Source organism: Sander lucioperca, chromosome 7, assembly GCF_008315115.2.
Source record: "Sander lucioperca isolate FBNREF2018 chromosome 7, SLUC_FBN_1.2, whole genome shotgun sequence".
NCBI classification, from domain to species: Eukaryota; Metazoa; Chordata; class Actinopteri; order Perciformes; family Percidae; genus Sander; species Sander lucioperca.
The window spans coordinates 37832688-37859916 of NC_050179.1; the positions used below are offsets into that span (position 1 = coordinate 37832688).

Below are 27229 nucleotides of genomic sequence, written 5' to 3' on the forward strand. Positions count from 1 at the left end.
AGTTCTGATCAGTCAGGAAAATATGAAGGCACAAGAAGCCTAACTCTCCTTTACTACACGTACAATCAGGAAGGAAAAACTCATTCAAATAAGCAATAATTAAGATCAGTGTATGTGATGGCACAGGCCGCCCTGCTACCAAGCCCTGATGACTGAATAATAACTAGTAATAATAATCAATGAATAACAATAGCATATATCTAAAGCGAGAGAGCTGGGAGTCTGTGTGTGAGCCAGCCAGGTGGAAGTGCTGAGCTCTGCCTGACTCATGTTCTCATCTCTTGGTGTTGAACCGGATGTGTTAGTTCAGCCTGCACACCTTGCTACCCACGCATCCAGGACTCCGAGTCACAGAGGGGAGCACATCAGCTGACAACACGCTGAAATGCACCACTTCTGTGTTTCTGCGACACTTTCGGAGTCAAAGTCATAAACGGCACATGAGCCTTTGTGAGGAAAGTCTCAACGTTTCACCCACCACTGGACGATGCCATGCTAACTGTGGAGTCTCATGTTGTGTAGGTGTAATGCAACCCAGACCTCCTCTCAGTGTGTGAACCAGCAGCAGCCTGTGTGATTCCAGAGCTGTCAGGAAAGGTTTGTAGCAGACAAAGGAGACATAATCTCTCTCTGTCTCTCTGTCTCTCGGGTTCTGTCCAACACCTCAGAGTTCAGAAGAGACCTGTCACACAGGGGTGTCCCTAATCACATCACTAATTAGTATTACTAGTAGATGGGACAAGGCGAGCTTTGCGTTGTAGGGTTAAGTGCAAATGATCTTCCGTCATTTGTCTCTCGTTGTTCTTTTCTTGCCACTTCAGTATGAGCAGCAGAGCTTACAGCCAGGATTTTAAAGTTGCATCTAAAGCATGCAGTGCCCCCCACGTCCAGCGGGTCCAACAGTCACAAGTGGGTTAGGGTTAGCCTCCATTTGTTTCAATCACTCATAAGAGCTTTGACATCCTTTCTATCCATTGGCTGTCTAATCAACACATCCAATTTGTGCTGCTCCACCATGCTGAATACAGATCTGACATGACTCAGCATAAATACTAAGTGATGTTTATGCAGTTTTTCATGGTTGGTACTGTAATGTCATCTGAATGTTTTATAAATGTGATGTACGGTACACAATGCAGGCCCATATGTTTTGTACTCAAACGTAGTTTATATTCAAGTGAGCAGGTTAGCGAACGTGTGTGAGAAATAATACATAATTACTTTTACAAATAAAATCAAATGCTTGACTTGACATCTTTCTGTTCATTCACGCTGTCTTCAGATTTGTTGTCATGGTAGCATAAATGTATGCAGCTGCATTTGTTAAAAGGCAGCAAACTAGAAAGCCTGCACACATTACTGCTCACACAGCTCGCTAGTTTACAGGGACGGGCTCCTTTTTTCTGCTGAAATTAATACATTAAGATGAAATAGTCAATCAGTAGTAATGTGTGTATACTGTAGGCAGCATTGTTTTGTTGCTATAGGAACAGTTGCCATAATGCAGGATACATTTTTCAATCAAACCTTAAATACACTCTACAGTACACTGTAGCAGAGTGTGATTAGAGTGCACTGTTGCTTTCAGCTCAGAGGTGTTGTACATCCCGAGTGTTTACCTTGGATACGTCTGGTTGCCATGGAGTGGGCAGAGTATCTTCACAGATTATTGAAATAAAAGCGTGGGAGCCACTGCTCCAGTCAGCTTAAAGCTGCCACTCAAGCACAACAGCCTTTACACCGACAGAAAGAGTGTTTACAGTAGATGCAGCGAAATGCCAGGCAATTACTGTTGCACACACGCGCACACACACACACACACACACACACACACACACACACACACACACACCAAATTCCACAGGGGTGTGATTAGTGGCAGTGCTGTAGGATACGACTCATCAGATCTCCCAGCAGCCCTGTGAGGCCACGCAGTTATCCCTGTGATTAAAGATAGCTGCTGACGGTGCTAACTCTTCGCCTTAACAAAGAAGGCTTCGATAGAAAACTTTCAACAGCACTAAAACGGTGAGACATCATGAAAATTGAATTTGACATGATGTTTTCATCTTCAGTAGATTTTCTATCTCTCTCTCTCTCTGCCCTTTTTAAACCAACATTAGCGTGTATGTGCAGATTTTTTAAACACATGGAAATGGGTCACAGCTTGACAAAAGTTGCATTGGATTAAAACACATCTCAGTCGCAGGAGTCGGATGTAGAATTAGAACATACACTACAACATGCACACATTATTCTTACTGAAGTCATTGTGGTGATATGTTGGAGAAGGTTAGCTACGGAGCCTCAACACATAGGTCCAACTAGACCCTGACCAGAACCAGAACCACTAGTCTGCTGCAATAAACACCATGGACTAGGCTTGGCACGGTAGTCAGTGTTACCGTGTTGCACGGTGTTCAGGCACCAACAGATTACACACCGGTTACATTACCGCCCCCACCGCCATTTTGCTTCTTTTTTTTATAGAAATAAAAGCCCTTTTAGTTGTTAAATGTTGTCTTTTATTTATTAACCAGTGCAAAGATGTCCTCACCGTGGCATCCCTACCATTCCCCTAAAGTATCGTTAAGTTTCCATTTAAACACGGCAAGACTGAAAGTTGGTTTTGGTCCACAGATGTTATTCATTCAAACTCAAATTATACGGCCCAATCAGACCTGCAGATATGAAACCCTGCAAAAGTTGTCTTGGAGCAGGTTGACTAAAGGTGCTTACACACCAACCAGATGGCCGACCGTCGGCAGAAAAGCCAGTCGGACTGATCAGTCGGGTCCCCGAGGTCCAAAAAAGTGCCTCAAAACACACTGAGGCGTTTCCGACTAGAGCGCGTGCGCGAAACGCAATACGTCTCCATAGCAGCAGGCGGCGCTTCTCTGTATTGTTTCCATTAACAGTCTGTGATTGTTTCCCAGAAAATGAAAACCAGCAGCTGATTGGACGAACACGTCACGTGGGTCTTTTTTCTCCGGAAATTCACAGCCAGACTGTCATGGCGGCTTGTTCAGAATACGATCTCATATTGGACTAAAATAGTTCACCGAAACGTGTTTCTGAAAACATTTTAAGCGAGAAATAGGCCGTGCAGTTGCTGAATCTGTCTTCATTTCAGATCGACAAAGGTCAGTTTAAAAGATTTTCGTCAGATTTTGAGAGACTCATCTGCTCCCCATTTCCGGGTGAGTCCAGACTGCCCTGTCTCCGACTGAGCATGTCAGGTCGGCCAAAATAAAGGCCGACAGCTCCTCCGACGGACGACGACATGGAACACACCGAACAGACTCGAGTCACCGAACTCGCCAGACTGTCCGACGGCTGATAATCGGGTTGGTGTGTCAGCTCTCTAAGAGTTCCAATCATGTTTCTCTCAACTCAGAAAAGCCTCAAACCTCTCTGAGTGACCTACCACTGATTATCTGATTACCTCCTCATGACTACTGCAACTCTCTCTATTCCTCTAACATCAATAGGCACATTACTCCTACTTTATCTTCTTTGTCTACCACTGAGTCTTAGTATTAATGTACTATTGCTCATTAACTGCAGTGCTGCCTGGCTCCTAATATTACATGGCCCTCGAAGCTGGAGCCCAGTCTGAGACCGTGGGGTAACAACCTCCAGACTGGAGAAAAAAAAGCTAACTGGACCTTTAACGCCCCAGACTTTGGAATGCCCTGTACGTAAAGTCATTTCTTCCAAATACCCATTAAACTTCTTCAATCAGCAAACTGTTTAATTGGGTTCTCTGGATTTATGTAAAAATAATGTGCACTGATTTCAAACATTAACACAATATATACAAATATAACTTGTATTCCTTGTTTGTATAAGTATAACAAACAATACACTTTATATATGAATAAATTAATCTTACATATGTGGTAAGTAATCACGTGACAACAGCAACATTTCAGAATAAATTATACTTCAGTGCCTTTTCATAACTCGCTGGAGTGACATTACTGTAATATGACCACCCAGCACTGTCTCTGCTGGCAAGAGGAGCAACCAAACAACAGAGCACAACAGTGTAACAGTGTCAAGACTCCAATGAATCACTGCATGGAAATCTGCCTGGCTCTGTATGGGAAGGACCAGTCTAATCCAGAACATCTTCATACCAGTATGTGTCCAATAAATGCCATTGGAGACTCAAAGTGCTCCTTCTATTGCTAAATTACATTTTCATCAACCTTTCCCATAGAGACCACATGGTCTAGCTTCTGCTCCAGAAGTAAGAACAACTCTCGCCAAAATGCAACCTAGGGTCTTTTTGTGAATGTACCCGAGTACCCGAAAAGCATATTTTGGACGGAAGCGTCACTTTTAAGATTTACCGTATCTTTGTTTTTCAGTCAAATGGCCTTTTGAATGGGAGTGCTAGGGGCACTACTATGATAGCATCAAAATAGCTATTTTTAAAACACTAAGAAGGCTCGACACAACATGAAACTTTTTTCCAAGTATCAACAGGGGCTCTACACCTTAACGAAAGCATTGACAACATTGTTTGTGTACACAGAGTTTACTAAAAGAAAGGTTTTGAGCAACTCACGTTAGCAGTTGTTGTTTACACTATCCGCCATTTTCCCAGTCAAAAATAGGCGATCTCCGAATACGAATGAACGGACTCCATAGGAGGAAATGTCATTCCTATATGAGGCTCCTTTTTCAACTACAAGGTCAATATTGTGTTTCACTAACGACAAAACAACAAATTATCCGTGCATTTATATGGAACTAAGCTTTAGGAGCTTTCCATCTTTACTCTCCTCCCTCGACTATTTTTGACTGGCTCAACAGACGGCGACCAGAAGAACAACAGCTACAGTGAGTTGCTCAAAACCTTTCTTTGTAGTAAACTCTGTGTACACAAACAACGTTCTCAATGCTGGAGTTCATGTGTAGAGACCCTGGTCATAGGCTACTTGGAGCAAAGTCTCATGTTGTGTCGAGCCTTCTTAGTGTTTTAAAAATAGCTATTTTGATGCTATCATAAAAGTGCCCCTAGGATTCCCATTCAAAAGGCCATTTGACTGAAAAACGAGAATACGGTAAATCTTAAAAGTGGTGCTTCCGTCCTAAATATGCTTTTAAGTTTGACTCGGGTACATTCACAAAAAGAAAAAAAAACACATTTTGGCGAGAGTTACGCTTTAATAACCCCGCTTTGAACATAAACCTTGCTAAACAGTACATTGGGAAGTTCACTATTTGTGTAGACACAAAAACTAATCACGTCTTTAGAGGCCTTTGACAAACACCATTTCCCAGAAGCCCACAACCATTGCTGGACGCGACCCTGACCCAGACCTGGCTGGAACAGAAGCACACCTTCTTACCTTTTTAAAGGAATACTACTACTACTCATTTGCTGTCTTTACGAGAAAAGCTTTAAAGTGAGACGAGAAGATGAATATCAATCTGGGAATCTGACTCAGGACGTGGTTAGCCTAGCTTAGCATTAAGAAGGAAACAGCTAGCCAGGCATCAAAATGAAAAACGGCTTACCAACAGTGTTGGGAGTAACACGTTACAAAAGTAACACAATTACAGTAATGTATTCCTTTTTGCTGTAACGCAGTAATATAACGCATTACTAATTACATTTTGGTAATATTATACCCGTTACACTCTCAGTAACGCATGTTACAACGGTGAAGTGGATAATGAGGAGACTTTATTTATCCAGTGGTGAAATTCACAAGCTACCTGCCAAGTCAAACTTCCGCTGTTATTTTGGTGAAAGTAACTCAAAAGTAATGCAAAAGTAGTGTAAAGCATTACAATTCAGAGACAGTAATATTGTAATATAACTATTACTATAACTAATTACTCTCAAATGACAGTAACTAGTATTCTATAATGTATTACATTTTGGAAGTAACTTGCCCAACACTGCTTACCAACACCTCTAAATCTCACTAATTAATAGTTTGGGAGAAAATATCGATACGGCAATATTTTGTTGATACAATGGCGCCAAGTATCAATATTTAAATTAATAAAATAAGGTGCTCTGAGCAGATTTCCCTGCTTGCAGCGTGGCTACTTCATGGCTCCTTGAGGTGGCGCTTAACACATGAATGAGGGAGCCTTGAACAGAAGTTAACTAGCGGTCCCGTGGCATGAAAATTTCACTTTGAGGATTTTTAACATTAATATGAGTTCCCCCAGCCTGCCTATGGGCGCCCAGTGGCTAGAAATGGTGATAGGTGTAAACTGAGCCCTGGGTATTCTGCTCTGCCTTTGAGAAAATGAAAGATCAGATGGGCCGATCTGGAATCTTGCTCCTTATGAGTTCATAAGGAGCAAGGTTACCTCCCCTTTCTCTGCTTTGCCCGCCCAGAGAATTTGGCCCACCCATGAGAGAGAGACATCATGGCTTTCAAACGAGCAAAGTGGCAGTTGATCAAGGCCACACCCCCACCCTCCACCTTGCCCCCCCCTCTCTCCTCCTCAATAGCATTTAAAGCTACAGACACAGAAATGGCACATCCTAAGGAAAGCTCATTGTGGGACTGGCTCTAGTGGCTGTAATTCTGCACCAAGGCTGAATTTCAGGAAAGAGACTTTTGACTGTTGTCCTTTCTCACGTGCTTTGTGTTACATAGGTAGCTTACAGGTTACACAGGCTAGGAATAATAATAATAATAATAATAATAATGCAGAAATGTTACATATTGTACCTTTAACATAATGAGATTTTGGATAAATAATCATCAATAATGTGGAAATAATGACAATAGAACAGCTGGAACAGTCTCAGTTCAGAGTTCAGAAAATGACATCACTTTACTGTAAAGCAAAACTATAACTACTATAAATAATAATAAACAAGACTGAAAATCTCTCTCTCTCTCTCTCTCTCTCTCTCTCTCTCTCTCTCTCTCTCTCTCAAAGAGACTGGATGACCACTCTCGGTTCCTTAGACACAGAAATGGCACATCCTAAGGAAAGCTCATTGTGGGACTGGCTCTAGTGGCTGTAATTCTGCACCAAGGCTGAATTTCAGGAAAGAGACTTCAGATACAGTATTAGGGGACCACTAAGGCCTATATAAAAGAGACTTCAGATACAGTATTAGAGGACCACTAAGGTCTATATAAAAGAGACTTCAGATACAGTATTAGAGGACCACTAAGGTCTATATAAAAGAGACTTCAGATACAGTATTAGAGGACCACTAAGGTCTATATAAAAGAGACTTCAGATACAGTATTAGGGGACCACTAAGGTCTATATAAAAGAGACTTCAGATACAGTATTAGGGGACCACTAAGGTCTATATAAAAGAGACTTCAGATACAGTATTAGGGGACCACTACGGTCTATATAAAAGCATCCAAAGAGCACCATGTCATGGGACCTTTAATGAGCCCAGTAGTATTCCTGTGTGATGATGTTAGTACCAATGACAGCCATTTTATTATAGTGAGTTTAAAACTTGACCTCACTGTATACTAGGACAGTTTTCTTAAAACTATTTTTTTTTAAAATCCCAATATATTGCTGTGCTTATTATGATACGTATGGTCAGATTGTTACCGACACACAGCTCTAATATGTATGCATATGTGAAGTAATGTAAACTAAATCCTGTTGTGAGTGCCTGACAGCTTCAAGAAGATCAACAACAAGTTCTAAGGAAAGAAGCAGAGCTGAGAGGACAGGGTAGCAGAGTGAGAGACAGAGTATGACTCAACAGCAAAACATCCAGCTCTGGTTAGCCCCCGCATACCGCTGTGTGTCACAAAGACACAACTCCAGGCCAGAGAAACACAGGAGAAACCAGGGTGTGTACTTTCAGTGTGCTGTGTATTTCTGTCTTTTCAAGAGCCTGGGAGATTATAAGAGAGCTAAAAATAGTGTTTGACAGCCAACATGTTCTCACTAGGGGTGTAACGGTAACGGTCTTCTCTCTCCGCTGCGGTTATAGCTGACCGGAGACCTACAGACGGCTCTTCCAGCGCCGCCATTTTCATCTGCGCTCGCCAATCTGCTTGTTGTGCTAAACATGTTAGCTAACCTATCAGGGTGCATTTTCAGGTGTCTGATAAAATGAGATGTGTTTGAGCCAGAATCCTTTATCTTGATACCACATATTTAGCATTCAGCGGTTCTTTGGTTTGGGCCTTGGTGTCTGAAGTTGTTAAACACGTTAAAAAACGTCTGTTGTCCTTTCTCACGTGCTTTGTGTTACATAGGTAGCTTACAGGTTACACAGGCTAGGAATAACATTCAGCTCATCAGACATTTCCTAAAAATAAAGATCACGAGTCCCGTATCTAAGTCGAGTCTGAAGTCTTTTGAGGATGATTCTCATGTCAAGTCTGAAGCAATTGGGCCTCTCCCAATTTCCAAATTTGTACCTCCTTGATCCTCAGGGTTATGACTAGGAAATAATTCTCAGCGCACCATGTTGAAGGACGTCTCAATTCCTAAAATACACATTGAGGAGCGAGGAGGCTCCCCGGAGGAGCTATAATCAAAGACACACAACGATGTATGTTCATTTGGAACTGCATCCCCAGAGAGACGCTCGAGAAACAGCAGCTTAACTCAATGATTATTTCAGAAGCTAAAAGGTCTAGCTCGGTTTCCTCTGTCGAGTTTATAACTACAGTTTAGAGACGTTATCAACTGCACTTACATTACTGTACGTTGTGCTGACCTCAGCATGTTGCTAACGGTGAACAGCTAAAAGTTTACGGGCGGAACACGCCCTTGTGAAATGTGGTTCCACATTACGTGCATCAATCTACATACCGTGGATTCTCCGTGACCCCCAGACCGTGACCCCCGTACCGTGACAAATACAAAAACCGCTACAGTCCCAATTCGCAGTGTTTAATCCCACGTCCACCCAAAGGAAACCCATGTTCTCGGTTTAAATGTCTGGTGGTCATGAGGATTCTTTACAGGAAATGTCTTCTGTCCTCACCACAGCACTCGTTTCTCTCTCTCAACATACCTGCCCATTTTTCACATTCCCAGATTTCCACACTTGATCTGCTCCTCATGTAGCTAGAGGAACCAGAGGGGGTCAAAGGTTTTATGACGCCACTGACTTAAAGGAAACGCCCCGTGTCAGAAATAAAATGACAGATTTCTCTGGGTTTCACATTTGGTGGAAAAATTTGGGATAGTGTAAGTACGTAACTCAACAAAATATATAACATAGGTATGGTCGTTTTTAGACATTTGAATGCAGAAATGTTACATATTGTACCTTTAACATAATGAGATTTTGGATAAATAATCATCAATAATGTGGAAATAATGACAATAGAACAGCTGGAACAGTCTGCTAAGTTCAGAAAATGACATCACTTTACTGTAAAGCAAAACTATAACTACTATAAATAATAATAAACAAGACTGAAAAGCAGACAGACATTCAATGCCTTGTTTTGGTTCTTACAGTTCTCTACAGACATTTAGGTTGTTACCAAATATTGATTTGATACATAGCTAGGCCTGTCGCGATAGTCAATAAATCAATTAATCGCACGATAAAAAAATTAGCTCGATCGTTTTTCCGGCTGCGATAATTTCCATTTGCATGCTTGTTTGTTTTCCTTGTGTCTCTCTCTGTGTGTGTCTCTCTCTCTCTCTCTCTCAAAGAGACTGGATGGCCACACTCAGTTCCTTAGCGTAACGAGGAGTGAACCCTCTTGTCAGTCGCATGCTCTTTGTGTGGGGGGAGGTGGGACTCCTGGCGGAGAGAGAGACAGAGAAAACGCTAGTTGTTGGAGCAGGTTTTCCCGCAGCACTTTGCAGTTAAGGCGCCGTCCAAAAAACGTATATGAGTGATATCCGCCGTGTTACTCTGCATCCTGTTTTCTCCCTTTCATTCCAAAGCACACAGTTGACAACCTGCAGGTGGAGGCGGTGGAGACAGGCTCGGACATACACACCGCTGTGGACTTGTTTGAGGAAAGTGGCTGCATGTGTCCGACAAAGCACAGCAACATTAACGGTACAAGCCTACAGCTGTCCGCGGACACGAAGTGCGGAAAGTGTGTCAGAGGCTCCCAGACGGTGAACTGAGACTCCGTTACCTGCTTGTCAGTCAACGGTTAATGATCAGTTATTTAATTTCATTGTGCTTTCTTTTGGAAGGCTGGCTGCCAAAAATCACGAATTAGCCTGAGGTAAACGCTAGCTATTAGTAAACAGAAGTGACGTGGTGGCTAGCGTCTGGTGTGTGCGCCAGATTTTGTGTGTGAGTGTGTGTGTGTGTGTGTGTGTGTGTGTGTGTGTGTGTGGGTGTGGGTGTGGGTGTGGGTGTGGGGGTGTGGGTGTGTGTGTCGGCCCGCCCCCGCGAAGCTCCGACCTGCAGACAGCAGAGGAGCAGAAGAAAGTAGCTGCACCTTCGCCAAAAAAGACTGAAAAACAGAACTATTTTGGTACAAACATTTACTCGCCATGTGGCAGATAGCTATAGATAGATATAATGTATTAATTATATATTATTGAAATTTAATATTTAGTGTTTAATAAATAATTGTTAAATGTAGTACAGAGTCTGTAGTCTATCGCACAAACACGCGAGGAATGCTGCAAACATTTGACAGCCAGTAGGCTATGAACTGCCTGGGAGAACATACGTGTCACAAACGGCAATTACACAACTGTACAACAGCGTGAAGGACGACATACTAAAGGAGATCAAAGACATATTGTGGATATTTAAAATGTCTTCCAGTTCCAGTGTTAAATACGCTTTAGAAATAAAAGTGTATTGATCTTTGAAAAGGTGTTTATTATTATTATGCCATTATCATTATATTAGATGAAAATGGTCTCGGAACGACAATATTATTGTTTATCGCAATAATTTCTGGGACAATTTATCATCCTGCAAAATGTGTTATCATAACAGGCCTATAGTTGGCTGGTCTGCTGGCTGTCTTGATAAGAATAACCAATCCCTTCTCTTTGCCTCTGGAACAGGAAAAGCTGGTATGGATGGAATTGTGACCATGCTGACCAAGCAGCTAAACTGTACAGAGAGACAGAAAAGGAAACAGCTGGAGAGAGAAGAAACAGATGTGCAGCTTCTCTCTGTCACCAGGGTGAGAGAACTGTCTGTGATTGGCCGATATATCACGCCTTCCCTGTTTCCTTTTCTGGATTTACTGCTTTGTTTTCATCCCTGGCAAACATCTCTTCATCAGATCTTTTAAAATATAGATGTGTAGGCTTGTTAAAAGGAAATTAACTTGTTTAGCCAATCAAATTAATTTTAATCCACATGTTCCCTCCTCTGCATGTGTTGCTCTTTAAGCCCAGCCATTGTTGAGCTCGGACTATTCCCCACTAGGAGACCTCTGAAAATGACATGGACGTCCCTTTGTTCTGATCCCCCTTTCTTTGAATAAACATATTATTCACACATTAAGAATATGGCTTACTGACTTCACAGCACAAGACAAGTTGTACTAGTTAAATATGAACATGCAAAAAGAATAATTCCAATCGTCTTTTCTCCCTCATTTTATTGGATTTTACAAATCTTCTTGAAAAAAAGAGACTGTTCCATTGAAGAATATATTTTCAGCCAAATGTGATGTTCCCATGAACCCAAATGTCACATTATTCTAAGAAAACAGTTTTAAGTAGTCATAACTCAAAGTCAGCATTCACTTTAACAGTGAGTTGCAATTTTGGCCAGTGACCTATGTATTCAGCCTGATATCACAAATAGAAGACGTGCAACATGCCCAGTGGGTACAGTGGGCTCTGCAGTTCGATCCCCTCTGTTCTGTCAGAAAGAAAGTGGCTTCAACAGCACACAACGTGATGCTCTTATGCAACATTGTGCCCTGTGTACCTAAAACAACAATCGTACTACTGTGGACGTGCTGATCCACTCACTCTGTATGTTTGATTTTGTAGGTACGTAATCAGTCTGATGTATGTGTGTGTGTGTGTGTGTGTGTGTGTGTGTGTTGAATGGTAGCCAACACCGAGACTTTAGATGATGCTGGCAAACATTCAGTTCAGCATGTCACACACACACACACACACACACACACACACACACACACACACAGCACACTGGGATTCTCCACGTCAGTCGCTTTGTTGAGTTTACGGTCCATTTCTTCACTTTTTGAGATGTACCACTGCTTAAACACAATTTCCTACACTATGTCTGCTCTGCTCCCATTCAGCCAGACTTCTTCAAACTCTCCCATTCAGAGGATTGTCTCCACAGTTTGGAACAGAGCAGAGAGCTGAGACTCCACTGATGAAGACATATACTGTACATCCTAGAGTCAGACGAGGTGAACCGTGTAAGCAGATGAGAGCAGCCTGGCTCACACTGCTGGAATATGGCTGCATTATCTGCTTTATCATCATCATCATCATCACCATCACCATCAGCTTCATCATCAGAACATCAGCTTATCCAACACTCAAAAGATTCACAAAGAAAGGCGACTTTCCCCATAGAAGGAGTTACATTGTAATCAAATGATAGAATATTAAAGCGTAATTAGTATAGGGCCATGTACGTCCATTAATGTGGCTAAAATCCTAGCTGTAGGCACCAACACACACACACACACACACACACACACACACACACACACACACACACACACACACACACACACACACACACACACAAAGTGTTGTATCTAACAGCCCTGAGCAGGAACGCTGAGTTCCAGCAGCAGAAGAGTCCAACTAAAGCTCAGAGTCGCCGTTTGGAGCTACAGGCGGTGCAGAATCAACAGAGCTGCAAACAGTCGCAGAAAGAAGCTGCGACCAGAGGAGGAAAAGTAGCACCAAGCTGCCTCGTTGTACGCGTACGGCTGGAGAAACTTCCCACAGCCACACGAAGCACTGAGCACAGAGCAGTAAAGGCTTCTTCTTACCTTGTTGCGCTGAGATAAGACCGTCTTTTGTCTTCTAACTCCGCTCGGATATGTCCCGGGACTCTGTGACGCATCTCGGTCCTTTCTCTACATGATCAGCGCACGCGACCCTGATCCGTCCGGATCCGTGCTCAGGCTGCTGGGCGCTGGTTGGGACACACTGCTCTGGGTCCATGCTGAGAGACGGTCCCCGTCAAGCTCCACAAGAGGAAACCGACTCACATCCGGTGATCCTTTTCAAAATAAAACCAGTTTAGTGACTAACCTAACCTAGCCTAATCCTGGTATAAATTGCAGAATCATCTTAAATTAGACTACCTACCAACAATGACAGTTTAAATGAGGATAAAGGACTATTATGAGTACTGAATGCACATGTGCTGTTACTGAGCGCTGCTGGTGATTATGTTGAGATGATGTTATATTGCCAACTGTCTTTTTTCTGTTTTTCTGTTGTTTGTTTTTCACTGTTATATTTTAATATGGAAGTATTATACTGCTGTCTTGGCCAGGACTCCCTTGAAAAAGAGATTCTGAATCTCAATGGGATTATTTCCTGGTAAAATAAAGGTTAATAAAATTAAAAAATAAAATAACAAACCTGTTGCGCTCGTGAAAAGCCTCTCTGAAAAACATGAAACCGCTGTTTAGTTTTTGATACTTTACGTTTTAAGAGACAGCTTTACGACAGAAGGAATTACACTTTGTGACTCCGGACTGGGGATTATTGCTGATGTGTTTTAAGTTAAATGTTATACATACATAATACACAATACATCATTCAAGTTAGTTAAGTTTCAGGTTTTTATTTCATTACTTCCCCTCTGTTTATTTCCGTATGTTGGGTATGTTAGGTAAGTTAAATATCGTTTTACAAAAAAAATGTAGTTTTACAAAAGGTTTTTTTTTTTTTACAATAAACGTTCCCCAGAGCCACGTGGTACCGGTCACTGGAGCCAGCGCAGGCGTACTGAAGACGTTCTGTTAGTCCGCTGTAGAACTGTGTTGGGACATACTAATATCTGTTTCTGCCATACTAAATCACATGGTAGTGGGTGTTGGGAAGGCACAGATTGTTCTGTTGTCTCCAGCTGGGTTCCTATAGGACAGGATGCCCTCTGGTGGTAGAAGAGGGAAGAACACCTTGAAGCATACAGTAGGAACACTTATAATAATTGAAAGGCTGCATCCATTGTGGTGATGAACAGTGTGTGATTGGTGCTCTCACTCATTTTAAACAGACTGAAAGCAGCTGAAGTGGCGTTGCTTAGCTTCGTCAGCCCTACATACCTGCTTAATGCTGCTGGCTTTGATTTTGCTAATAGAGTTGCTATATATTTACAATTGGTAACACATTTCACATGAACGTTTTCAGATGTGTTCGGATAGATCTCTTTCCTGTCATGCAGCTCAGCACAACACTTAATCTAACACGGCAAATGCACTAATGCAACCAAAACACTCGATTAATACTTTTAGTTTTTTTATAAGCCTACCTCTTCATTTATTTATTTATTTTACTTTATTTATTTGTATTGTTGTCCTTGTGAAATTTCCCAGCTGGGGACACATAAAGATTTATCATATCTTGTGCTTTATTTGCACATTTGCACAACTTAAAACATTGCATTACATCAAAAATAAAGGGGACTTCTGCATTACATGACATGCTTTATCTCATGTACATAGTTAGTTGTCTCTGCAGTATAAAGCAGAATAAAGCCACAAAAGCTCCACTACCACTGGATTGCTGACTCCCGTATAGAGGATTGGCTTGACACAGCCTTCACATTGTCAACAAAAGTAAAACTGCGGAAGGTAGCCCTCAGTCTAATTGATGCGTGGATTGTTATAATCCAATCACATTTCAGTTTCTGATCTGAGATATCCCAAGTATGATACCATTCAAGACTTGTGACTTTGATGCAGAGCTAAGGTTCCACTGAGACTTGAACTTAGATTACTGGATTCAAAGTCCAGAGTCCTTACCATTACACCATGGAACCTAGAGTGGTCAGGGGGAACTGGTTTAGAACATAGGTAAAGTTGTCAATATTTGAAGTCTCACATGGATTCAGCACTCCCATTGAGAAAGATGTTTACAGGTAGCATGATGAAGGAGAAAAAGTATCCTTGCTGCAGCACATCTTGCAATCCTACAGGTAAATGTAGGATTCTGTTCTCTGATTTTGAATAAGACTGAACTTTTTGACAGTGCATGTGTCATTGCATACATGTTTCATCTCATGAACGTGTTTGTAGTCAGTTGTCTCTGCAGTATAAAGCCTCAAAAGCTCCACTACCACTGGATTGCTGACTCCAGTTTAGACTTAGATAAAGAACAAAGGTTCCACCGAGACTTGAACTCGGATCGCTGGATTCAAAGTCCAGAGTGCTAACCATTACACCATGGAACCACAGAGTGGTCAGGTCAACTGGTTTAGAACACAGGTAAAGTTATCAATATTTGAAGTCTCCTAGAAACAGTGAGCTAAATTAAATCTCATTTGTAAACTCACACAATGTTTCAACCTTATGTTAAATTTCAGCTTTATGCCAGCACGGGCGTAACATGTGAATAATCATTCTAAACTGGCTCAAACAGGAGACATTTGAAGCTGTGGTGGAGAGGAGGTCACTGAACAAACTGTTATCTATCATGGATAACCCCGACCACCCTCTCCACCCCCCCACACTGGTCCACCAGAGGAGCACCTTCTCTAAGAGGCTCCGACAGCTTCGTTGTCGCACGGACCGCTACAAGAAATCATTCCTACCACAGGCAACAACAACTTTTTAACACCTCATCACTGGGTGCTAGATAAGACTCTTAGACATCACATCTGCACTAAGTGCAACTTGCACAATAGGTTTATCTACACCTTTATCATTACTAGTTAAGCAGTTGTACATTTTGTACTCCCAACTTGTATATATTTTAAATATGTGTTCTTGTATTCTATCTTAATATTATTATTTCATGTATATTGTATCCTAGTCTTTCATGTATATTCTGTGCTGTGACACTGATATTTTGCTGCTGTAACACTGTAATTTCCCATTTTTGGGATCAACAAATATCTATCTATCTATCTAACCTATAGAAGAATTATGCATTTTGTCTATTCTGTCAAGAACTAATGATTCAAGTGGCCGGGCAAATCACAGTTTTTAGAGGACTTGCTTGACACAGCGTTCATATTGTCAACAAAAGCAAAACTGCAGAAGGTAGCCCTCAGTTTAATCAATGAAATAGGTGCGTGATGTTATAATCCAATCACACAATCCACATACGCAAACTTCATTTCGGTTCTCGACCTGGAATATCCCAAGTATTATGCCAGGCAAAACTTGGCACAATACTTGGGATATTCCCAAAACAGGTTAACTCTGCATCTGTCTTTGATGCAGAATTAAGGTTCCACTGAGACTTGAACTCAGATCACTAGAATCAAAGTCCAGAGTCCTGACCATTACACCATGGAACCTAGGGTGGTCAGATGAACTGGTTGAGAACCCAGGTAAAGTTGTCAATATTTGAAGTCTCCTCGAAGCAGTGAGCTAAATTCAATTTCATTTGTAAACTAATTTCTCCGTTAACTGGACTTAATGCAATCATAGCAAACTTGATGTGTGCATTGGTAGTATAGTGGCTAGCATAGCTGCCTTCCTAGCAACTGACCTGGATGTAATTCCCAGCCAATGCGTTGGTTGATGTCATCATTGGCATGTTTAAGCTAAAGGCCTTGTGAGATGGCTCAGCTCTTTCTTCTTTCTAGGGTTATGTGCTGAGGCGGTCACGTGTCAACCTTAATTCATTGTGGAGGTACAAAATTGTGACTTGCGGTGTAGACATTTTTGGGTGACCTCCAGGGTAGTTCTATGACCCAAATACTGGACTGGCAGTGTCTGACCTCTCTCCAGGTCAAATTTCAGCTTTATGCCAGCACGGGAGTAGCATGTGACATAAATAAGCATTCTACACTAACCTATAGAAGAATTATGCATTTTGTGTATTCTGTCAAGAACTAACGATTCTAATGGCTTGGCAAATCACATCTTTTAGCGGATTGGCTTGACACAGCCTTCATATTGCCAACAAAAGCAAAACTGCAGAAGGCAGCCCTCAGTTTAATCAACGCAAATAGGTGAGTGAATTTTTATAATCCAAACGTATTCGCAAATTGGATTTCAGTTTCTGAATCTGATCTGGAATATTTCAAGTATGTCAGTAAAGACTTGATGTTTACAGGAAGGATGGCAAATGAAGGAGAACAAGTATCCCTGCTGCAGCATGTCTTGCTATCCTACAGATTAATGTAGGATTCAGTTCTCTGATTTTGTATGAGGCTGAACTACCTAACCTGAAGGCCTCAATTTAGTCAATGCAATAAGGTGAATGAATTTGTATAAGCCAAACACATATGTATACACAAAACAATAACATCTATTTTATCAACTCATAAACCTAATGTAAGACTGGCAGGACCACAGAATGTTAAAACTTTAAATTGAAAACCTTTTGAAAAATCCAAGCATGGGCACCCGGTTAGCTCAGTTGGTAGAACGAGCACCCATATATGGAGGTTTACTCCTCGATGCAGCGGCCGTGGGTTCGACTCTGACCTGCGTCCCTTTGCTGCAGGTCATTCCCCCTCTCTCCCCCCTTTCATGTCTTCTGCTGTCCTATCAAAATAAAGGCTGAAAATGCCCCAAAAAAATCTTTAAAAAAATTCAAATAATCCAAGCATTTCTCATATTTGTAACATAATTGTTGTGAGTAAACATGCATGCTTAAATAGGATAGTGAGGTTTATGAGATAAGGATTTCAAGGTATCAGTCACATTTTTTTTCTTTGATTTTTATTTAGTTTGGCTTAATGAAAGATGTTGACAGTTTTAACAATGTTAATGTCTAAATATAGAAAAGTCTTTATAGTCATTTATACCACAACATACAAACATGTATACATATTCCAGTATTATGCGCACATACAGGTGGCACATTAAAGCATATCCATGGGTAAATCTTTAAATGTGTACATTTAGATGACAATTTGAGCGGGCTCACATTCTGTGACGGACACAATGTCACTTTTTGCTCAGAAAAATGTGCCGAATATGTAATTTAATTCAAGCAATGAGGCCTAACAGCTGACAAATCAAAAACAACATATGTCGTGTTTGACAGGGTGCAGAAATATGCAGCAACGACTGGGACTACAATTAACCAGGAAATATTTTATTCTCACAAACTCTGTTGGCCTACTACTATGTCACCATAATAAAAAGAAAAAACGACCTAAGTAAAAGCGCAAATTCATGGAATGAAGTCACGTTGGTTCATAACAACATGTATCGGATGACGCCCCCCCCTCGAAGCTCCCGAAGCCGCTGGCAGTGTCGCAGCATGTTCAGAATCCCTTGAAAGCGTTTGTCCACCTTCATCTGAGTAAATTCACGGATGTCATCCTCCACCACAAAATGGTGACCTGAAAGACATTTCAACACAACAGTGAGACCAGCGCTGCGTCACGTCGATGCACTCATGAGTTTTTTCTACACCGTTTTATATAATTGTATGTTCCAGATTTGAAAGGTTTTTATTCAGCTAAGTTACAAAGACCCTCAGAGTCCTACTCATCCATGGTTTTTAAAAGGACATGTTTCTGTATTTGCCTGCGTTTTCTTTATTTACAGCACGTTTCTTTATATGTTGTCAAAATCTGTGTTTTATCTATTTGTTTGTGATATATGTGTTGTCAAAGTGAAGATTAGCATAACAGCTTGTGTTTTCTCAAGTTGCAGTATATTGAGATTTTTTTTTAATCTAAAATTAACAGATCAATTCACTGAAAATACTGAGCTCTGTTTACAGCTAGTAGAGCTGAAGAACACGAGCTCGGGCCAAGCTCGGGCTCGGGCTTGCGCTCCAGGTTGTGCGGTAAATGAGCGGTCAGGTGATGCGTTTCAATTAGCGTGGAAGGGATGCTGAATAGGGTTGGGTACCGAAACCCGGTTCCACTATGGAACCGGTTCCTACGCAAACGGTAATATTCGGACCGGATTAGAACGCAAATTTCGGTTCCTCATTTCGGTTCCGACTGAAATATTTTCCCTCTGTCGCTCCAGACAGCGGCAGACTCTTTTTCCTTTCTCCCTTTTACACCGAGTGGCGCACGTGCCCGCTCGCGGTGTGAAGCGCGTGTCCGCGCTATTCTCGGACATGCACTCTACAATCACAGCCGATAGACGGCTTTTTGTACACGCTCCGAAACGGACGTAAAAATATCACACTTTCTCTGTAGTATACCGTTAGCTAGCTATCGTAAATGTAGGCTACTTTTGAAATGCCATATTTTCCCTCTGGGCTCACCAAAACGGACGTAAAGGCATATTAACCATTCACTGCACGTGATCGCTAGTAAACATATTACGCTCTGCTAGTCTATCATTCAGGACAAGACCCTGGAGCCTGGTGCCCTTTCAAACTGCTCCCTGTGTGTCCAGGCCTCTTGGACACCATCTGAGAGAGGTTTCTCCTGTGCATAAGTCAGGAGAGGTATGTTTCTTGCCAGAGAAACAAATATGGTCATTTTTCTGCAAAAGAACTGCTAAAGTTTGAAGCTGGTTGGCATACCAACTTAACAACATTTATTTAATTCTTACTTGTTAATAGTGGAACTGTTATTTGTTAAATTATTGTAGTTATGTGTTAGGTATTGTAATTTCCCCTTGCGGGATTAATAAAGTATACATTATTATTATTATTATTATTATTATTATTATTATTATTAGGTGACTTAGGTTTACTTATTATATATTTAAGTACTTTAAAACGTTAATATATTGTTAAATTTATATAATTTTCAATTTAAAAAAAAACTCCATAAAAAGAGCTGATGTCATTTTTCAGTTTTTCAAGAATCGGTTTAGGAATCGGAATCGTTTTAAAAGTACCAGTTTGGCATCGGAATCGTAAAAATCCAAACGGTACCCAACCCTAATGCTGAAGAGGTGAAACAGAAGTTGGCCGACAAAGGATCAGATCGACAAAGGTCAGTTTAAAAGATTTTCGTCAGATTTTGAGAGGCTTAGTCACGCTCATCCCACTTGCTATTTCCAGGTGAGTCCCGACTGTCCTGTCTCCGACTGAGCATGTCGGGTCGGCCAAAATGAAGGCCGACAGCTCCTCCAATGGACGACGGCACGGAACACACCAAACAGACTTGAGTCACTGACGTCGCCAGACTGTCCAACGGCCGACTATCGGCCCAGTGTGTAACTGCTATTACATGTTTCATCTAATGGTCCGACTAAATGCATAATCCAAACATACTGATCATTATCTCTGAATAGCCATTGGAACCCGTGTGTGTTTGCTTCACCCTTTTGTTCTCTCTGTGTTGTGCTCTGGCGACAGATTAGGCAGGAGACCGTGCTGGATTTACTGCTTTACTCTGTGGTTACAACAAAAAGGACAGGACATAACTCGTGTGGTCGCTAGGGTTGGGTATCGTTTGGATTTTTTACGATTGCGATTCCTAAACCGATTCTTGTAAGTGTAACAGGTTTACTAGTGACCACGTGCAGTGAATGGTCAATATGCTTTTACGTCCGTTTTGGTGAGCCCAGAGGGAAAATATGGCATTTTAAAAGTAGCCTACATTTACGGTAGCTAGCTAGCAGTAGACTACAGAGAAAGTGTGATATTTTTTACGTCCGTTTCGGAGCGACAGAGGGAAAATATTTCAGTCGACACATTAAGTGGAACCGAAATGAGGAACCGAAATGAGGAACCGAAATTTGCGTTCTAATCCGGTCCGATTCCTACCGGTTCCATAGTGGAACCGGGTTTCGGTACCCAACCCTAGTGGTCGCTACATCTGGTTAGAGCCTCTCCGGTCATATCAGTAATGGCTGGTTAACAGTGAAACGGTTCATCAGTAACATCCCTATCTGTGATCAGGGTAGGGGTCCCTGGCAGTGTACCTTTTGTGTCTTTTGTCTCCTGGTCCTTGAAGCGCTGGTGCAGCTTGCGTGCGTGATTGTTGAGACTTTTCAGCGGCTGACGGAGGATCTTGTACTTGGCTGCTGCCGCTGTGTTAATGCTCTGCACCGCAGCATTAAGTTGTTCATATGATGCACGTCCTTTCATGTACCTGAGTGGGACACAACGGGACTCAGCTTTAGAGAACACCAGGCTTAAAAAAATTCCTGTCACTTACAAAATCCTGGTCCTCACCTACAAAGCCCTCCGCCATCTGGCCCCCTCATACCTCACTGACCTCCTCTCCCCCCTACCAACCCTCACGGTCCCTCAGATCCACCACAGCCGGTCTCCTCTTCATCCACGAGTCCAACCTCCGCAGTTTTGGGGACAGAGCTTTCTCCAGGGCCTCAAGACCCATCTCTTCACCTCTGCCTATCCCTAGCCCCACACCCCCCCCTCACTTTTCATCTGTGCCTGAATCTTGTTTTGCTTTGTTTTCTACCTTGCCCTGTAAAGCGACTTTGAGTCCTTGAAAAGCGCTATACAAATTAAATTATTTATTATTATTATTATTATTATTATTATTATTATTATTATTATTATTATTATTAAAAAGACACAAAAAGAAGGTTTCATCTCTTGGGAATATTAAAAAAGGTTCTCTTTAACATGCAATATCAACATGTAGAGCTGGGGAATATGGTCAAAATACATGTCATCATAATCATCATTAAAAAAAAAAAAAAAAGTCTAAACTAACATTACAGGAATCAAACCCCAGAACTACCAGGACACACACACACACACAAGATACACTAGCAAGCAAGATTCAATGTTCCCCCAGTGTATCATGTCCCACAAACATCATGAACAATATCAACATCATGATGATATGATGCTGGAGATTAGTGAGTGGCAGAACTTACTGAGGGATGCTCTGAAACTCTGGCATAGTGATGACCTCCAGCTCTCTGACGAAGCTCTTGTTGGTCTTTTTGACATTCTCCGGCTGGGCTGGCTGAACATCTACACCTTCTCTCTGGTTCTTTACAGGTTGGCTTCCACTGAGCCATGAGAGGAACATTGAACGCCAGACAGTCAAGTCAGCAGAGCTAAAACTTTTGGTTTGGTATTTTGATTATTTTTTGGGGAACTTTTGTGGCCTTTATTTGAGAGGACATCTGAAGACAGAAGGGGGAGAGAGAGGGGGAATGACTCGATGCACTAAGGACTGACCCTTGGTACATGGGGCGCACCCCCAACCCGCTGAACCACCAGGGCGCCCCAGCTGAAGGTTTTCGATTAGCACGGTATTATACGTTTGGATAGCTGGATAGTCAAAAACAAAAAAACAAAAACTGAAAAAATGTGGGGGTGAGCTATGTAGGCAGCTTGTGCTCTGTGTTACACTTATTACACTTCATGTTTACCTCGGCCAAGGAGTTTATGTTTTCGGCTTGGTTTGCCTGTCAGTCTGTCAGCAGGATCACAGAAAAACTACTGGCCTGACTTTCATCAAACGTGGTGGAGGGGTGTAACAAGGGGCCGAGGAAGGACACATTACATTTTGGAGCGGATCCAAATCGGAATGACGGAATAATCGGAAAAATGAGTTCCCGACTGGAGAAATTGCATTAACAGTGTGAAAGAGGACATGCCTCGGCAGAGGTCTGCATTCTCATTTGTTGTGTTAACCTGTACTATTATATTTGTAATTTGATTACAGTTCTTTATTAAATTAAATTAATTAACTAAATACAAGCATGCAGTTTGTGCGTGTTGACTGATCTACTTAATTTTAATTCAATTTTGTATTGATACCCAGTGGGGAAATTACAATTTACACTCCGTTTGTTAGAAATCACTAAACACACATGGCTGGGTTAGCTCAGTTGGTAGAGCAGGCGCACATATATAGAGGTTTACTCCTCGACGCAGCGGCCGCGGGTTCGACTCCGACCTGCGGCCCTTTGCTGCATGTCATTCCCCCTCTCTCTCTCCCCTTGCATGTCTTCATCTGTCCTGTGGAAATAAAGGCCTTAAACAAAAAAATAATCTTAAAAAGAAAGAAAGAAATCACGACACACAGGCCTGAAATACACACATGCTCAGGACCTTTTCATGCACAAATGAACAGATGTCAGAATCAGTGCGCTGCTCGGTTGGTTGGGGGGGGTACGGTGCCTTGCTCACGTGAGGTGAACTGGCATCTCTCCAGCTACCAACCCACACTCTGTACTTTAGTCCACATGGGGACTTGAACCAGCGACCCTCTAGTTCCCAGCCCATCTCCCTATAGACTGAGCTACTGTCACCCAAGATCTGATGTTGTGTCCGCTGAGCTTTGAACTCACAATCAAACGCTGATCTCAGTGAGCTATTGCCCAGGGAAACTTACTTACTGTTAGTACATACATGGGCAGCTTTGTATTTTGTTCAGAATACAAAACGTCCAGTGTTATATTAAAAAGCAAAGAAAGCATCACATAAGAGAACTCACTTTGCTGGCTCTTTCTTCCGGGGCATGTGTGCAGGTACGTTGTCCTTAATGTGCTGGACATCCTCCAAATCCTTCTGGAGAGACTTCTCAAGTTCCTGAAACACAATCAAATGGGATGGTCATGAAGTACAAACCCCAATTCCAATGAAGTTTGGACATTGTGTGAAACGTAAATTAAAAACAGAATGCGATGATTTGCAATCCTTTTCAACCTATATTCAATTGAATACACTTCAAAAGACAAGATATTTAATGTTCAAACTGATAAACGTTAGTGTTTTCTTGCAAATATTCACTCATTTTGAATTTGATGCCTGCAACATGTTCCTAAAAAGCTGGGACAGGGGCAACAAAAGACTGGGAAGGTTGAGGAATGCTCAAAAAACACCAGTTTGGAACACTGCGCAGGTGAACAGGTTAATTGGCCATGATTGGGTATAAAAAGGAGCATCCCCAAAAGGCTCAGTCGTTCACAAGCAAGGATGGGGCGAGGTTCACCACTTTGTGAACAACTGCAAGAGCAAATAGTCCAGTTTAAGAAAAACGTACAATTGCAAGGAATTTAGGAATTTCATCATCTACAGTCCATAATATCTTCTCTTGCTCAAAGTGCAGGGCGGAGACTAAAACTTTTGGTCTGCCACTTAAAATGTTAATATGCCTAATCATTTCTGTTAAAGATTGCATTCTGTGTACCGTTCCGAAAGTCCTGTACCGAAACGGTCCGGTACGAGTACATGTACCGTTACAATCCTAGTCTCTACCTGTTGCGGCTGTGAGCGGTCCAACAAAGTGCTGCCGCGAGGGACTAAACACAGAGATGCATAAACACACTGTGACGCGCTCTAGATTGTATTGCAATGATTTATTCCTCCACACGTAAAATACACCTACCACTGCAGTTACCAAATGTAAAGTTACTTCGAAGTAAGTGTGGTTAAGTTAAAATAAGTTGTATTTTACGTGTGGCAGCACTTTGTTGGACTGCTTAAAGCCGCAACATGTAGAGGCTTGGAGTATAACGGTACATGTACTCCTACCGGACCGTTTCGGTGGAAGGACACATTACATTTTGGCGCGGATCCAAATCACGGGGCGGATACACACATTATTTTTCACTTTGTGCTGCAATCATGTGCTGTCGGAATCATTTGTTGGACTGCTTACAGCCGCAACATTAGTCAACAGAAAGTGTTTGCTCCCAGGCTCAACCCCTCTCTGTCAAAGCCCAAAAAAAACCAGGTGAAGCAAACAAATATATTATCACTTCCGCTCAAACCGCGATGAAAATGCCCACCACCTACAATATAAGTGCACAACATAATAATCAACAAACAATATAAATAAGACCATAAACAACACACAATGTGGCTCCTACACTACATTTGACCAAAGTCTCTCTGCTTCCTGCTAAAGGACTACAGTTGAAAGCTAACGGCTGGCTAACACCACCGCATTTACGCGAATGTTGATTAATGTGTGCCGTCTTTACTAATAAATAAAATGTTGACTAACGTATGGTTTAATATCAATATTGGCCTTAACAGTCCAGTGCTGGGCAGGTTTGAATTGAAACCAATTAACTGTGCCCAGCTGGGCACAGCTGCATGAAAGCTGATTCCACCTCTACTGCAGGCCTCCACTCTACCTTCAGATGCTTCAGCTGCTCTCTCTGTCGACCAACACACTTTTCAAACTCCTCCAGAAGTCCCTCCAGTAGAAAGAGTTCTTGTCCAAGCTTCTTCATCTTATTTTGAGGCAATTCTAAATGTGGAGAAAGAAAAAGAACACAATGACACGTTTTATTACACACTACTTAACCTCTGCATCGTAATAAATCAAATGTTAGCAGTGTGAAAAAAAAAAAAAAAAATCACTGTGTCCTACCAGCAAGAGACAGATCCAGCATGCGCTGTAAGGAAGAGATCCTGTCCTGGATGTGATGGCTGACATCGTCCAGCTCATTCATTGTTCTGAGGAAGGGACACGCTCAGATCACTACAGATCACTACAGGTCTCGACAGTCTTTCGGCCGGATGTCTGTCCCCTTCCTCTCTCTTTGTGTTAGCGTTCTAACCTCCGGTGGATTTCTGAGGACTATGGTTAACTGCTCCTCAGATCTCTGCAGGGTAAATCCAGACAGCTAGCTAGACTATCTGCCCAATCTAAGTTTTCTCTCGCACGACTAAAACAACTTTTTAACGTACACAAGTTCCACCAAAACAAGTTCCTTCCCGAGGCTATTTTGCAGAGCCAGCGTTGCTCCGTCCAGCGCTTAGCGCCGCCCAAGACAATTGTGATTGGTTTAAAGAAATGCCAATAATCCAGATCACGTTTTTCTCCCATCCAGGAATGCTGTGTGGACTAGCCAGACCTTTATGCGCAGCGTGGTGGAGGAAGGTCTGGACATGCGAGACTAGTAAAGGCAGCAGGTCACTACAGGTCACTACAGGTCATTGCATGGAACACATGAGGACTTTAACATTAGTTAATATAACGTTACTAAAGCACAAGTTTTACTGTGATGCTACAGACAGGCAGAGCCAAAGGTAAACATGATGTGTAATATGAAGTGTAAGTGTAACGCAGAGCACAAGCATTAGTTTTAATAAACAGACAGCTTTAGCTTTAACGTTAATACCAGACAGACAGCATTAGCTTTAGCTTTAATGGCAGACAGACAGCATTAGCTTTAGCTTAAATAACAGACAGACAGCATTAGCTTTAGCTTAAATAACAGACAGACAGCATTAGCTTTAATAACAGACAGCATTAGCTTTAGCTTTACCTTTAACAACAAACAGACAGCAGCGTTAATAATAGATGGGGAGAATTAGCTTTACACCAGGCTGCACTGTCTCTGCGAGGAACGTTCCGTGTGACGGATAATCTTCCAACACATATTTATGAAATAAGATACTCACACCCAGCTGTGTTCCTCTCTTCCTCTCCGTTGATATTCCCTTCTTCTTCCCGGTTCAATTTTAAATTACTGGAGACGTCACGGCCGGGCCAGCGCACGCTCTCTTCTCCTCCTCCTCCTTCTTCTGTTTCTTCTTCTCCTCGGTTTGTAAAACGCTTTAAGGTGCATTACCGCCCCAGCTGGCCGGAAAGTGCTACAAGCAGGAAAAGAAAGAAAGAGTCGTGGATTTATGGCCAACTAAGTAACACTAGGAATTAGGAATTTACCTTGGTGGATGGTGCATACATAAACGTATTAAAAGAAAAATAAACAATACATTAAAGAAAAGATTACATGAATGAACAAAAATGTACTAAAAATAAGACATCCAAGCATGTATGTAATTATGTAGGCTATGTATGTGTGTATATATGCATGCATGCATGTATGTATGTATGTATGTATGTATGTATGGCATGGGGTACTTTCCATAAAATCATCTCTCAATGCAAATCAAACCAGCTATTAGGCTAACTGAAATCAAACCATGCCAGTCTCTAGGTATGGTGAAGGGGATGTGATGATGTGGGGCTATTTTAATTCCAAAGGCCAAGGGAACTTTATCAGGATGCATAGTATCCTGGATCCATGAAATAACTGGCCTTTAAAAATAAAAATCTGCCTGCCTCTATGGGAATTACATAACATAACATAGGGGTGTACTTACTTATGCCCCCTGTATTTTAAGGAAGAACATTTATTTATTTACGATACATTATTCATTCACAAAGAACATTGGTGTCCTTAAAGGTTGGATTTTTCCTCATTTTTTTAATTAAGGCATTAAGATCAATTTCCAAAAGATGATTTTTTATTCCTCTTTTTAGTCAACTTTAGCATGGGTGTATTCACTTATGCTG

General features: G+C 41.8%; 2 protein-coding genes and 2 non-coding genes across 6 annotated transcripts in view; all 4 read right to left on the reverse strand.

The window, feature by feature from the left end:
• akap13 (A-kinase anchoring protein 13) overlaps positions 1–26222 on the reverse strand; it is a 113750-nt gene extending 87528 nt beyond the window's left edge. For both annotated transcript variants that reach the window (XM_031285546.2, XM_036003774.1), the window contains exons 1-3: positions 26210–26222; positions 21410–21415; positions 12915–13024 (exon numbers count right to left, since the gene is read on the reverse strand). The gene's annotated coding sequence lies outside the window, so the exon portion shown is untranslated. The remainder of the gene's footprint in view (positions 1–12914; positions 13025–21409; positions 21416–26209) is intronic.
• Positions 15260–15331, reverse strand: trnaq-uug. Its single transcript has one exon. It is a non-coding gene; the product is annotated as a tRNA-Gln (tRNA).
• On the reverse strand, positions 16331–16402 carry trnaq-uug. The gene has a single exon. It is a non-coding gene; the product is annotated as a tRNA-Gln (tRNA).
• On the reverse strand, positions 17742–26478 carry ska1 (spindle and kinetochore associated complex subunit 1). Of its 2 annotated transcripts, XR_004102616.2 has the most exons (8): positions 26332–26478; positions 25295–25380; positions 25056–25171; positions 23408–23502; positions 21834–21971; positions 20907–21076; positions 18196–18406; positions 17742–18093 (listed from the first exon to the last, which is right to left on the reverse strand). XR_004102616.2 is itself a non-coding variant. In XM_031285547.2 (7 exons), exons 2-7 carry the CDS (start codon positions 25374–25376, stop codon positions 18258–18260), a joined length of 750 nt encoding a protein of 249 aa, XP_031141407.1. In that variant the 5' UTR covers positions 25377–25380; positions 26328–26460; the 3' UTR covers positions 17742–18257. The 2 variants fall into 2 exon arrangements, 1 of the variants encoding a protein (XP_031141407.1); XM_031285547.2 differs by having other exon boundaries at positions 17742–18406; positions 26328–26460.
• Between the last annotated feature and the right edge of the window lie 751 nt (positions 26479–27229).